The sequence below is a fragment of the Cyprinodon variegatus genome, unplaced genomic scaffold, assembly GCF_000732505.1.
Source record: "Cyprinodon variegatus isolate N-32 unplaced genomic scaffold, C_variegatus-1.0 Scaffold429, whole genome shotgun sequence".
NCBI lineage: Eukaryota > Metazoa > Chordata > Actinopteri > Cyprinodontiformes > Cyprinodontidae > Cyprinodon > Cyprinodon variegatus.
In genome coordinates, this window is record NW_015150882.1 from 427,900 (window position 1) to 440,485 (window position 12,586).

At 37.4% G+C, this 12,586-nt stretch overlaps 1 protein-coding gene across 1 annotated transcript in view; it reads right to left on the bottom strand.

The window, feature by feature from the left end:
- Positions 1-1,999: 1,999 nt before the first annotated feature.
- The window catches only part of LOC107093496 (voltage-gated potassium channel subunit beta-2-like), a 34,781-nt gene continuing 24,194 nt past the window's right edge, over positions 2,000-12,586 (bottom strand). Inside the window, exons 2-14 of the mRNA XM_015388593.1 lie at positions 12,227-12,270; positions 12,109-12,146; positions 11,868-11,947; positions 11,552-11,596; positions 11,150-11,194; positions 11,013-11,056; positions 9,719-9,805; positions 9,535-9,620; positions 9,310-9,430; positions 9,119-9,213; positions 8,882-9,002; positions 7,401-7,489; positions 2,000-3,838 (exon numbers count right to left, since the gene is read on the bottom strand). Coding sequence (XP_015244079.1) covers positions 3,749-3,838; positions 7,401-7,489; positions 8,882-9,002; positions 9,119-9,213; positions 9,310-9,430; positions 9,535-9,620; positions 9,719-9,805; positions 11,013-11,056; positions 11,150-11,194; positions 11,552-11,596; positions 11,868-11,947; positions 12,109-12,146; positions 12,227-12,270 — 985 coding nt within the window. The 3' untranslated portion in view covers positions 2,000-3,748. The remainder of the gene's footprint in view (positions 3,839-7,400; positions 7,490-8,881; positions 9,003-9,118; positions 9,214-9,309; positions 9,431-9,534; positions 9,621-9,718; positions 9,806-11,012; positions 11,057-11,149; positions 11,195-11,551; positions 11,597-11,867; positions 11,948-12,108; positions 12,147-12,226; positions 12,271-12,586) is intronic.

The following is a 12,586-nucleotide window of genomic DNA, read 5'->3' on the forward strand; positions in this document are numbered from 1 at the left end:
TAAGTTTTTCTGCAGGATTGAACTCTGGAGACTAAATAAACCATTTCTGTTTTCATATTTTTCCACTTTTTTATTTTGACATTACACTTGTCAAGCACTGAGCAACAAAATGAATTCTCTGCATTTAACCCATCACCTTGGGGATCAGTGGGCTGCCATTGTGCGGCACCTGGGGAGTAGCTTGGGGTTAACCCTCTCCAGGCAGATGTTGCAGATTTGCAACAGCTACATGCCACTTAGCTAATTACTCCACATTTATATTTTAAGAGTTTTTGTTACTCAAAAGTACAACAGAAGGACTTAGTAGCATTTGCAACAAACAGTTTCTTTCAAGCTCACCAGATAGCACTGCTGACTCACTTTCAACATAACTGAGTCCTTGGTGTCACTGAAACAGATTTTCTAAGCACCAATTTCATGTAAGTATCACTACAAATTTCCATTATTTGGAAATCAATACTACATAAGATGAATCATGAATGTGTATAGATATGACACATGCCAACTAGTATATTTTATCTCCTCTGGGTTTTTCACCAGAGGCATCTCGATTTCAATGTTGTGGATTCGCAACGTGTGCCCAAACAGGTACCAATGGATGCTACATGCTTTATGTACTAGTTTGCCTGTATTTTGAGCAACAGTTTAACAGAAACGGCCTTCTCAAGAGGTTTTGAGATGTCGGTGGAGAAAAAGTCTGAGAAAAAGTTGTCTGTAATTTTGTGAGAGAAAATTTTGTTTTGTTAATTTTTTGTTTGTGACATTCAAATAAAGTTAACATTCATATCAGATTCAGTCTTCAGTGTTAATTTACCACTCCGGGCCGCTGTTGCAAATCTGCAACATCCCAGAATTCATTGCACGTGAAGGTCTCTCTCAAAAGAAAGTCTGAATTGTATATTACTACCCCATATGATCATTTTTCTCCAAATATCAGATTTTTCCTGCAACTACAACTTAATTTGAGCCTGAGAAGGTTAAGGGTCTTTGCTCAGGGACCCAGAGGGGCAGTCTTTGGGAGTGGGGCTCCAACTCAGAACCTCAGGATTCCAAGCTCTATGCCCTAACCACTAGGCCGCCATTCCCCCCACACATCGGTCATGTCAATTATATATGGCCCTATAACTTATAGATCATTATCCTCCTATAAAGCGCAATAAAAATAATGAAATCTCCGGCCACCAGGTTTTCATTTAATGAACTCTACAAGGTTCTCAGGACTTTTATAATATGAACTGGCCCACAGTACCACAGATCCCTCACTATACTTCCCAGTGGGAACTGGGTGCTTTTCTACATACCATTCGTTTCACATCTCTACCATCTGGAATGTTCGTCATCAAAAAATTCTGGCATATTCTTTTCTGAAACTTGGTGACCCAAAGATGTCAGTCTGCTCCATTGTAAGGTTACATTCACTCTGCAGGTGTTACTGCTTCTGTTTAATCTGTGGTAATATTTCATGTAAATGTGACCAGCATCAGGCTCCAGTTTTTATGGTCTGGCCTTAAAGTGACCCACAGGCACATAAGACAGACGCATGTGTCCAGTAATTTGAATTGATGTTGTTCATCAGAGTCGACAGCAACAGTGTCACAACGCTTTTTCATTCTTCGTTTACATTTCTTTCACAGCTTGCCGCCTCCTTGGACAAAAAAAATCCCGACATCTTTCACTCCTCTCTGATCTAAGTTGAAACGCACGTCCGTCGTGTCAATTAGCATGCATCGATTGGCACATTAGATGTGTCAACCTAAATGCACATAGACAGGGCTTTTGGCTGGACTCCAGTTTGTCCTTTTGGATTTAATATTTTTCTAAATATTCCTTTGATTTTCTCTGTCCAAGTCTAAAGTTGATTGAAAAATTATTTGTAGGTTAGTTTAAGGCACCCTTGCATTGTGGATGAGGGTTGCACTTAGGAAGGGGATGAAATGTGGTATGAGTTTTCAGACAGATCATGTCGTATATTTTTCAGACCACATGTAAAAGTAACCTGGTCTTATTGAAAAAAAATAACAAAACAAAGAAAAACAGTTGTGCTTTCAAGATGTAGTAAGATGTTTTAATGTACCTTAACAAAGTTTAATTTGAACTCCCTAAATGACTTGCTCACTCTGTGCTTTGACAACAAAAACCAATCATCCAGCCTTGTTTCTCACAGCCACAGAAACGTTCTATCGCTCTGGTCAAAGATATACGGTATGTAAGTTTAGCTGAATAGTTACTTAACAGTTCATTAACAAACACCAGGTTTTCTGCAACTGCATGTTTTCACATTTTAAACTCAGTTTGTAAAACTGTTTCTTTCTTAATTTCCCTCTAAAGAAGTAAAAAGCTTCTTTAAAAGATAACAGAAATTGATGACAACGTTGCTCTTCCTTTTGCAACATCAGCGAGGATCAAATCTTTATATTATGCAGGTCAAGACAAGCCGACACAGAGTAGGAGCAAAGAAATCATAAATGCTTGAATGAAATAAAGTGTAGAAGGATACAGGAGTACTCAGAGAGATATGAGCAGAGAAGCTATATTTCAAATAAAAAAAAAAAAAAAAAAGAACATTTGCTTAATCTTACCCCAGGGCTCCTTGTATCATGGTATGTAAATAAACTTTTTTTCCCCTATGATTGGAAAAGTACATTTACACCACAGTGTGTCCAAAGCTATGTACCCTTCCCACACTCTCCAACCTTTTCTTTAAGTACAGCAACAGTCTTTGCATTGTTGACGCTTGTCGTTGATATTTTCCTGTGCCGTTTAAGACAACGTAAAGGTTCTACATTATTGGACACAGATGTGTCCCAGGATAGCCGGGGCTCTTTAAAGCGAGCTCCCTGCATCAGGGCTTCAGGACTATTCAAGTAAAAAAGAAAAATAAACAAAACAATGGCTTACGAGGGCACTGCAAATCTACATAAGCTGTAAAAGCCATGCCACATTTATGCCCCTCTAGGGCTAATTCTCTCTTAAAGGGACATGCGCACAGTTTACAAACAGGAGGCAAAAAGTCTGCTGGGAAAGCAGCAGGGTTGGGAAAGTCTTTCTTAACTGCACCCACTAATAATATCTATTTGCATCTTTTTAAAGTGACTTTTGCTAAGCAAAATAAATGCTTTATTCAGCTTTTTTATTTTAATCGATTCTGCTCAATATCTGTGCTAGGCCTAGTGATGATTGCTGTGTTTTTGTCTCCTGAAGTAACCCATTATTCCCAACCCTGTAAAGCAGTGAGAGTTGCAGACTAGTCACATGCACATGATGGAAATGTTCAGCTAGACACATGGGTGCTAATCGTTTGGCTCTCTGGCTTCTGAACCTCATGCAGGATATTCTGCAAGGGGAAGCAGACGCACGTGTGCAATAAAAGCCCCGTTTGACCTGTAATAATGCATTTAAGGACAAAAACTGGGGTTTCTTTTCCACTTCAGGCCATTTCATGTGCTTTGACTGCAGCTGAATGCTTGCAAACCTTTCTTGGTTCCTTTGCACAGCAGAAGCCGGCTCTATGAAGCCTCTGAATGATTGACAGTGAGCAATATATTACGGTATCCTTTTTTTCACAGCTCAGAGAGATTATCTTTTTGTTGTATATGATACAATTTGCTGCGCAAAAATGTGTATGCGCACAGACTGGAAGCATAATGTTACGTAGAACATGCAATCTGAGTATACAACAGAGCAAAAAGCGAAGTTTCCCAAGGTTTTCTTTCATGAAATGTCATCCATCACTGTTTATTTTGTGTCTTCAAGCACGTGTCTCTTTCTTGGAGTGTGGTTTATTTCCCAGCAGGGCGTCGATCTCAGTAATGGTCTGAGGAGTCATTTGGGTTAAAATCTGGAGGGAAAAAGGGAACAGGGAAGTTTGTCAGTCACCTGTGCGGTACCCTGCCTAAACATTTATACCACTAGAGCTACTTAGAATTTTAGCACGCTGGTTCCAATGTAAGTTTAGTTCAGTAAATGTCTCCTTACTAAAGCTTGAGTATAATAAAGGGGTATCATCAAGCTACCTGAAATTAATTTGAAGAATTGCACAAATAAAATATTCAATTTAATCAGTTTCAAATATAAAAAAATATTTAAAAAAAACATTGTTCTCTGAAATTTGCTAGTCTGCAAAATAAATGATGTTTTTCATGGATTTTTACACAAATATGGGAACAGTATACTATGAAAATATATTCTCAGGATAAAGATCACATACTTTCATTGTTAATACAATTATTTTAATGCATCTTAACATTAAAGCAATTAATATTTTTCTTTAGCTGATAAAGATTTACTTTATCGAAGGGTATCTCTCTCTTGAAAGGTAAAGTTGTGCATAATTTAGATTTTGCAATGCCTGACTGTCATGACCTGTTTGCTCTCCCTTAATTAGTAATTCCTCTCACCTGCCCTCTTCCTTCCCTGCCTCAATTATAATTTATGCTTCTAGACTGTTTCCTCTGGTTTATATTCAGTTCAGCCTGAGCATTCAGGGCCAGATCATTGCTTGTCTTTCTGTCAGTCTTTCTGTTCAGTTTTATTTTATGGTTCATGTCCTGGATCCTAGCAGCCAGTGGAAAGAGGGTTTTAGTGTTTGTCTTGTCTCCTGATCGTCCACTGTTCCTCTGGGTTTTGGCTCATTATGCTGGGAGGTTCAGTTTTTATTAGTGATGAGAGATGAAGCCTCATAAGGCATTGAACCGTTTGGCCAAATTGCTTCAACAATCCCCACAGTTCATGAGGCTTCATGTGAACATGTCAACACCTACTGGTGGAGAGCAGAACCACAGTTTGTAATAAAATCTGTGATTTTTTTTTGCTATTGTTTTTCTTTTTTTCCCCCTTTTAAGTTCCTTGAAATTGTTAATGGTTGGTGTGTATAATAAAATCTTTTGTAACTTTTTTTTTAAGTGTAAAATTTCGTAGAACAATCATTTAAGGTGCACAGTTTTTCTGCCATTTTAGTGAAATAAACTCAAGCAGTCAGTGAAAGTGTTTGTGCAAATTGGGCAATGATGAACAAAATGAAAGGTGTTAGTCATTTTTATTCAAACATGATAGTTTTTCCACGTTTTTTGGTTTTAATCAGGTTGGAAGTTGTGTTCAACCAATCTTTTGACTAAACTGACCTAATTTTCCCAATCTATATTTTTACTCGGGCAAAACAATGCAAATTAGTCTCATCAGCCAAAATAATTAAGTTTAATCGCAACTTTCAAAAGACAGAGACAGGTCTTGAACCATCAACCTCTAGAGTGAGAGTCTGTCCCTTACAGATGACGCCACTCATGTAGATAGTCTGAACTGGGAAAAAATACTTCTTAACACTGACGTGTTAACACTGGCTTTGTCTGGTGGTTTGTTCAAATTTTGATCATTACATTGTTTATTCAAACCAAATTAGCTTTAAGCAATTAGATTGGTTGGAAAAACAACCAATTTATTCTTAGAATCTATCCAAACTTTATCCAGCTGACAGCAACTCTCCTCCAAACTCCCACATCTTGACTGAACACTGAGGCTGTTTAGATGCCCGTCAAAATTCTTGCGCTTCCCAAACCACTTACCGAAGCGGTCACGTGGTATCACGGTAGCGAGGCCTCGGACGTCATCAATTTTGGCCCCTCCTCTAAATGAATCACGCCTCGACATGCGCTTCGGGGAAACGCCCGCTCCATTACTCGACACACGCCTCGAAGCCTCGGCTCATCTCATAACATCACTAGTTTTTATCAAAGTAAGCCTGGCTCCAGGGAGGAGACCAGTTTAAAGTCCTGCTTCAAGTTCCGGTTCCTACGTCCTGTCTCGGCTACCCTCTTCCACTGTGCCTGCCTGTCTGCACCTGATCCTGTCTGCTCCTGTGCGTGACCACCTGGTCATGCTTCTGGTCCCAGTCTGACTCTGAACCCTCCTGGAAGCCTGTGCATGTCTGGAGGTCTGGATCCTGCCACCTGTTTCTGTTCCCTGCCTGATCTGGATTCTGCCTGTTCGGTCTGTTCCTGTCTGTTCTGGATCCCTCACCAGGATCGGCTTCCAGCCTCACCTCTGGGACTGCAGCACTGGGGACATTCGTGGTCTGGACTGTTAAACCAGAGTGTCTGAGATTGGGCGGTGCCCCGACCCCCCCCTGCAGTGTCCGTGAGCCACAGCTCCGCTTTTGTTTTGTTTTATTTAATAAATGTTTGAACTTTCCTACTGACTGTCTCTCCTTGAATACTGGGTCCATCTGTCCACGGTTCTTGACACTGACATAAGTAAAAGTTTGGTAGAAAATCATGAGAGGGGTCTGAATAGAGAAAGGCTTAGAGGTTGGGTCCCACACTGCAAAAAGTTGAGAAGTCAGTTTTTTTTTTTTTAAATAAGTGCATTTTTTCATGAATTTAGCAGGTAAGTGAGACACTTTGCCAATGGAATAAGATGATTTATATTTAAAATAAGAAAAAAAAACACCTTGCAGTCTCTTATTTAAAGTGCATAGTGTCTAACTTATTTTAAGGTTAAAAATATTCAGTCAATTGACAGATCATGTTATTTACCTACTCAAATTTTAAAGGTACATCATTTTATTCCATGAGCCAGTTTTCCTACATATTTGCTGAAATCAAAGGAAAAGTCACTCGCTTCAGGACAAATGGACTAAACTAGATTTCTTAGATTTTTCTTTGATTCTTAGATTTGCAGTGAAACTTTATTTTTTAAACATTTATTTATGAAAGTCACCATTTAGATTAACGTGTTTGTTTTTGAGGGAGACCTGGAAAAAATTAAATAAAAAATCAGCACTATACAAATAAACACAATCGGCAAAGACTATTCCAAACAATTAAAACTGTTAGAAAGTTACAACAGAGAAGACTTTGAATAGACAATTCAAGGAAGTCATCTCTAAGACCATTAATCTAGCTATAAAGTCACTTAGGGAAGTGAAGCTTTCAATCTGCAAGACATTTAATAAAAAGGAAAATAGCAAGTAACCTACTTATCATTGAAACACAAAGAGCACTACTTGGTGCTATTTTATCATTTCATACAAATAGATTTTAACAATAACTATATTTGCCTTATACGTAAAAAATTTACTAATGAAGTCCAGGAAAAGCCTCTGAGGTTGGTTTTAAAAAACAGCTGGATTTTGCCAGCAGAAATAGTTCTAAAAACAAATAAATACCATATTATATCTAAAAATACCTAGATTTTTTGTGAAAGCTTTTTTTTTTTTTTGTTAAATCCTGCATTTATTTCCTTTTTAGTTCTTATTAATGCGCTACTTTGTCTCAGTCTATCCTATAAAACACAATAAAATACATTATATGTACAGTTTAAAATGTGAAGAAATTTGAAAAAGTTCAATGGTATCAATATTTTTTGGGGGGTAAAAAGGTACAGAAATGAAAGGAAAGATATTTTACCTGGAGGGCTCCAAGGTTCTCTAGTAGCTGGTCAGTATTAGAAACACCCAGAAGCACAGAGCTGACTCCTTCACTTCGCAAACACCAGGCTGTAGACGGAAAACAACACATTTCTTTGTCATGATTTATGATCATACAAACAAGTCAGCATCCGTTATAGCATCAATGAAAATCCTGAGCTGTTTGGAAAAGGCTCCTTCCATTTTTTTTTGTTATTCTGTTGCTTAAATAGCCTCAAAATGAATAAGTTAGATAAAAGGCTGTTTCCTTTATTCACCGTTCGAAATGAGAAAAACAATAATACATAATTTAAGTTAGATGTGTGTCCTTTTTAAAATGTAATCAGAAAATGGTCCAAATAAAACAGTTATTTGCCTAAACATGACCAAATCAACAGACAGAACAGTAGACCAAAGGTGAAACAACATTAGTTATGAAAAAAACAAAGCAATATGACAATTCTAGTTTATCTAACCACCTCTGCAGAGAGGAGGATCATAAGAGATGTAATTATAAAGGGTTAATTTTCTCTTCAACTAAACCCAAAGAGATCTCCCCTGGTTTTGAACTCAGAGTCTGAAGAGCTCTCTGTCAGAGAAGTGCCTAAAAGGATGGCTTCTCAGGATCACGGAGTCTCTATAACAACCGGGATCTACATGCCATCTGTTTGTTTGGGAGGCATGCCAGGGGAAACAATTTTCACAAACGTGTGGAGCTTGCTAAGTGCTATTTAACTGGAACCGTGTGGTTTGGTCCCATGAGGCCAAGATTGATCTTCAGGACTAAATCCTCCAGTTGAGTTTGGTGTGATTGAAGTTATTAGTGTTTGGAAAACCAGCGCATGCCAACAGTTTCATATAGTGTAGGATCTCCTGATGTGGTGGGCTTATTTCTCCCATAAACAGCCCATCAGTGATGCCTGACAGGCCTCATTAATGCCATACCAGCATATTTAAACACAACAATCTAGTGGCATCTTCCAGAACACTTAAAAATGGGTTGTCAATGAGGGTTTTAGCAAGGTCAAGATTTAAAATGTATCACTCAATCAAACAGGAAGTGATTTTTCATAACACCCTGCGTAGAATATTTAAAGCCACATGTTTAGGTGTCTTTTCCAGGAACAACCACATTTAAAAGAGCAAAACCTAGGAACCCTGTAGGTCAGGACAGCTGATGCCAAACTGCAATAAATCACACTCTAAAAAAGACCTTTTACTGCTTCACAGAGTCATCATCCAAACAAAAAACAAATTGAACCCTTTTTTTCCCCACAGGATGAAAACTATTTCTCAGAAATCTTTGTGCGAAATTCATTTAAGTATGTTAAGCTTTTTAAATGAAAGAATCTCGGCACATTACATCATGAGCCTCAGAAATAACAACTAAATAACTCCATACATAATGGTAGTTTGAGTGAACCTGAAAACAGATTTCAAACCTCAATAAAAAAGCATAAATCAGAGATTTTGTCCAAATACCTATGGCTAACTGTGCAGCAGTGCAGCCCAGTCTGTCTGCCAGTAGATGGAGCTCCTTGATTTTAGCCAGCTGCTTTCTGCCTTCCTCACTGTTCACCCTCTCCTTCAGCCACTGGTATCCCTACAACAGAACCAACATTAAGGGAAAATCAGTAATTCATCCCCAACTTTAGCATCAGCATACTGATGAAGTAAGAAGGAAAAATCCCTGTTGAGAAACGCTTAAATCAAACTGACCTTCATTGCTGCTCTGGAGCACTCAGGCACACCATCGCTGTACTTTCCTGTGATTAATCCACATGCAAGTGGAGACCAGGTCATCGCTCCCACACCTGAGAACCAGAGTACAATTAAACCATGTAATGCAAAGCCGAGCCTTTATGAAACACATCCGAGTGGACAGGGCTACAGGAACTAGGATGTCTAACCAATCTTGTGGTAGAGTTCAGGAAGCTGCACCTCCACTTTGTCTCTCTGAAAATAGTGATACTCTGCCTGCTCACAAACAGGTGGGATCAGGTTGAACTGACGTGCGACGGAGTACGCTTCCTGCAGAGCGAAACAGACCCAAAACACGTTGATTAAAAAGGAGAACTTTTGAAAATGTAGATAACAATGTATTTGCACAGATTTGGATTGTTCTCTGCATGCACCATGATCTCCATTGCGCTCCAGCGGGAGGTTCCCCAGTACATGGCCATGCCCTGGTTTATTACAAACGTCATGGCCCGAACAATCTCTGTAAGATCACAGTATTACACTGCTTACATTGAAAATGGAAAACCTTTTTAAAGCATCATTTTAATGAAAGATATGTTGGATGAGACTTAAACAAACCTTCCATTGGACTGTTGACGTCATTTCTGTTGGCAAAAACTAAGTCCACATAATCCAGTTGGAGCCTTGATAGAGATCCTCGTAAACCTGTGATAAACAGCAGGCATTTTGCATCAGGAAATTAATTAGACATGAATGTGTTTTGAGATAAAGCTTTTGTTTCCTGCTGATTCCCATGTCAGATAAATACAAACAGTTTCATGGTTCATGAAATGCTCCGAACTTCCATATCGTCGTGTTTTGCACCATGGTTTTTTCTCTCACAGTGTTTACATTTGATCATTACTGCACTTTATGGAACGGAAAAGTTTATTTCACTGCTAAGCTGCTGCTCATTTATTGTCTGAAAGCTGCACAAAACAAAATTTTCTTTTGTATACACTATGTGTATACAAAATGACAATAAAAGTCTAAATTTAAGTGGTTAACAGCTGTAATGTTCACACAATTAACAGATTTCTGTCAACCCCTCAATCCCTATTATATAACAAACTCTTTGTATATTGCAAATACTCAAGAAAATATTTGCATTCCCCCAATGGCAGTTATTACAACACACTCAGTGTAGATCTAGGAACCTTTAGCCATTTTTATGCTATCATTGACCGTTATAACTGCTTCAGATTAAACCTATTTTTTTTATTTTCTTTTTGTGCAACAGTCAAAGTAACAATCTTTGTGTGGCACCAAAAAAGCTAAAATACAAACAATTTTTTTTAGATGCATGTAAATAAATTCAAGCCTCAAGGATAAATATTGTTTGAGCAATAAAAAGAGCAATATAATAAACAATAGTTCTGAGCAGTTAAACATTGATCTCAACATTCAAAGAATGCTAAATCTAACACACAGGTTTCTATATTTTACCCTTTATAGGGTACAATCTGCCTCTTTAAGTACAATCAGTTAAAAATTCATGAATTATGTAGTGAATCCATTGTTGGCATTAAATAAAAAAAACCAGTATTTATTAGTTGTATCTTCTAAATGTTTTGCTTCCAGTTATGCTACTGTAGTAACAAATCAAAATTCTTAAGTCTGAGTTGATAAAAAAAATTTTTTATCCCTCTTTCTTTTTTTGTCTGACATTAAAAATGCATTTACAAAAAACAGACATTCATTCAACTAAGAAGTTAGTTTTTGATGAAAAATAAGACAGGCATCCTCATAAAAGATTATAAAACAATGTGGGAGGTGATTACAATGTGAAAAATGTATTTTACTGAAAATCAATCAAGAATCACGACTCTTAATTGTCACTATGTCACCATGATGAAAAGATGACATGTCCTACCTTCAATAATGTGCTTTCTGGAGAGCCCTCGCTCTGTTTCGGCTCTGTTGATGATTAAAACCAACCAGCAATGAGTGCATTAAAAAAAATAAATAAATAAACATAAACTCTGCACTGTTATTTAATGTTATACTTACTGGCCTCCCCAGTAGATTTTTGTTGTTATGACAAAACTTGAGCGCCTGTAAAAGGACACAAGCGTCAGTTAGTATTTAAAATGCGTACATTTACATTCTGCTTATTTCTTCTCTGGTGAAATTAAAAGCAGGATTTTTGCAATCTGCACAAGATTAAAAAGCAATAACTAGTTAATGCAAATTAAAAGTTATATTATTGCGTTAAAATGCATTGAATTTGTGCATTAATGCATTAAGGGGGTTAAAGCTATGTAGTTTTCTAAAGTGGATAAAGTTCCCTTGGGACTGGGTTTTAAAGGAGGGATTTGAGCAGATGGTTAATGTCGAAAAAACAAGAAAACAACATTAGTAATGTCTTTACATCCACGTGAGTCAGATATTAAATAATAAGATGAACATTACCTCCATCCTTTCTTTTTGATAATGTTCCCTAAAGTGATTTCCGCTCTGTGGGGCAAAAAATCTGAAATTAGTTGTTCTTCATCCCAACTTGAATTTTAGAGGCATGAAATTATTAATAAAATATACATATTTCTAGTACTTAGATTTCCCCACACTTTTCTTTCTTACAAAATAGAATGAATCCTACATGTTTTTATGCCAAAATAACCTTTTTAAAAAAAAAAAAAAAAAAAAGAACATTCAAAAAATAGAATTTCTAAACTTGAAATAAATGTAATTAACTTCTCAATAAGAGGATAAGTATTCTAGTTCTGACCTTCCAGAAGCATACACCTCTGCCGTATCGAACAGGTTAATTCCATTTTCATAAGCGAGGGTCATCAGGTTTTCAGCCATCTAAAGAAACGCAAGCAGGTAGGAAACATGGAACAACAGACAAAGGGACACAGGTGGAAATAAAACCCCACAAAGATTTGTTTTAGTCGCACAGACAATTAAACAAAATCAGGGAGGGTTAGAAAGGGCAGAGAAATCAAGATAAAAGGCAGAACTCTCACCTGATCTGAGATCTGTGATCCAAATGTCACCCAGGTGCCTGAAAAAAAGCGATCAGCTTGTTAGTGTGGAGTGTTTAAAAAAAGAGAGGAATTTCTCAGTGCCTTGAAACCAACTCACCTAACCCCAGGCAGGAAACACGAAGGCCGGACTTACCCAGGTTCCTGTGAGACAGGAAGAGACATTTATTTCTTTGTGTATTTACTCATCTTAAAACAGTAAGCTCAACTTAAAAATCAGTGTCAGTTCTTAATATCCAATATTCAGACGATCAACAAGAGAAAACCCAGAGGAAGCATGTTAAAAATAAAGAGAGCTTTAATTTTTTTAAAGAAAGTGAGATTGAAAATATAAAGCCTGATGCAGCAAATGAAATGTATATATATTTTTAAACTGTTATTAGAAGGTAAGACTGAGTCTTTACAGGTAAAGTTAAAAATGGTGCCAAACAGGAATAACATCGGCAGTAATCTAAGAGAA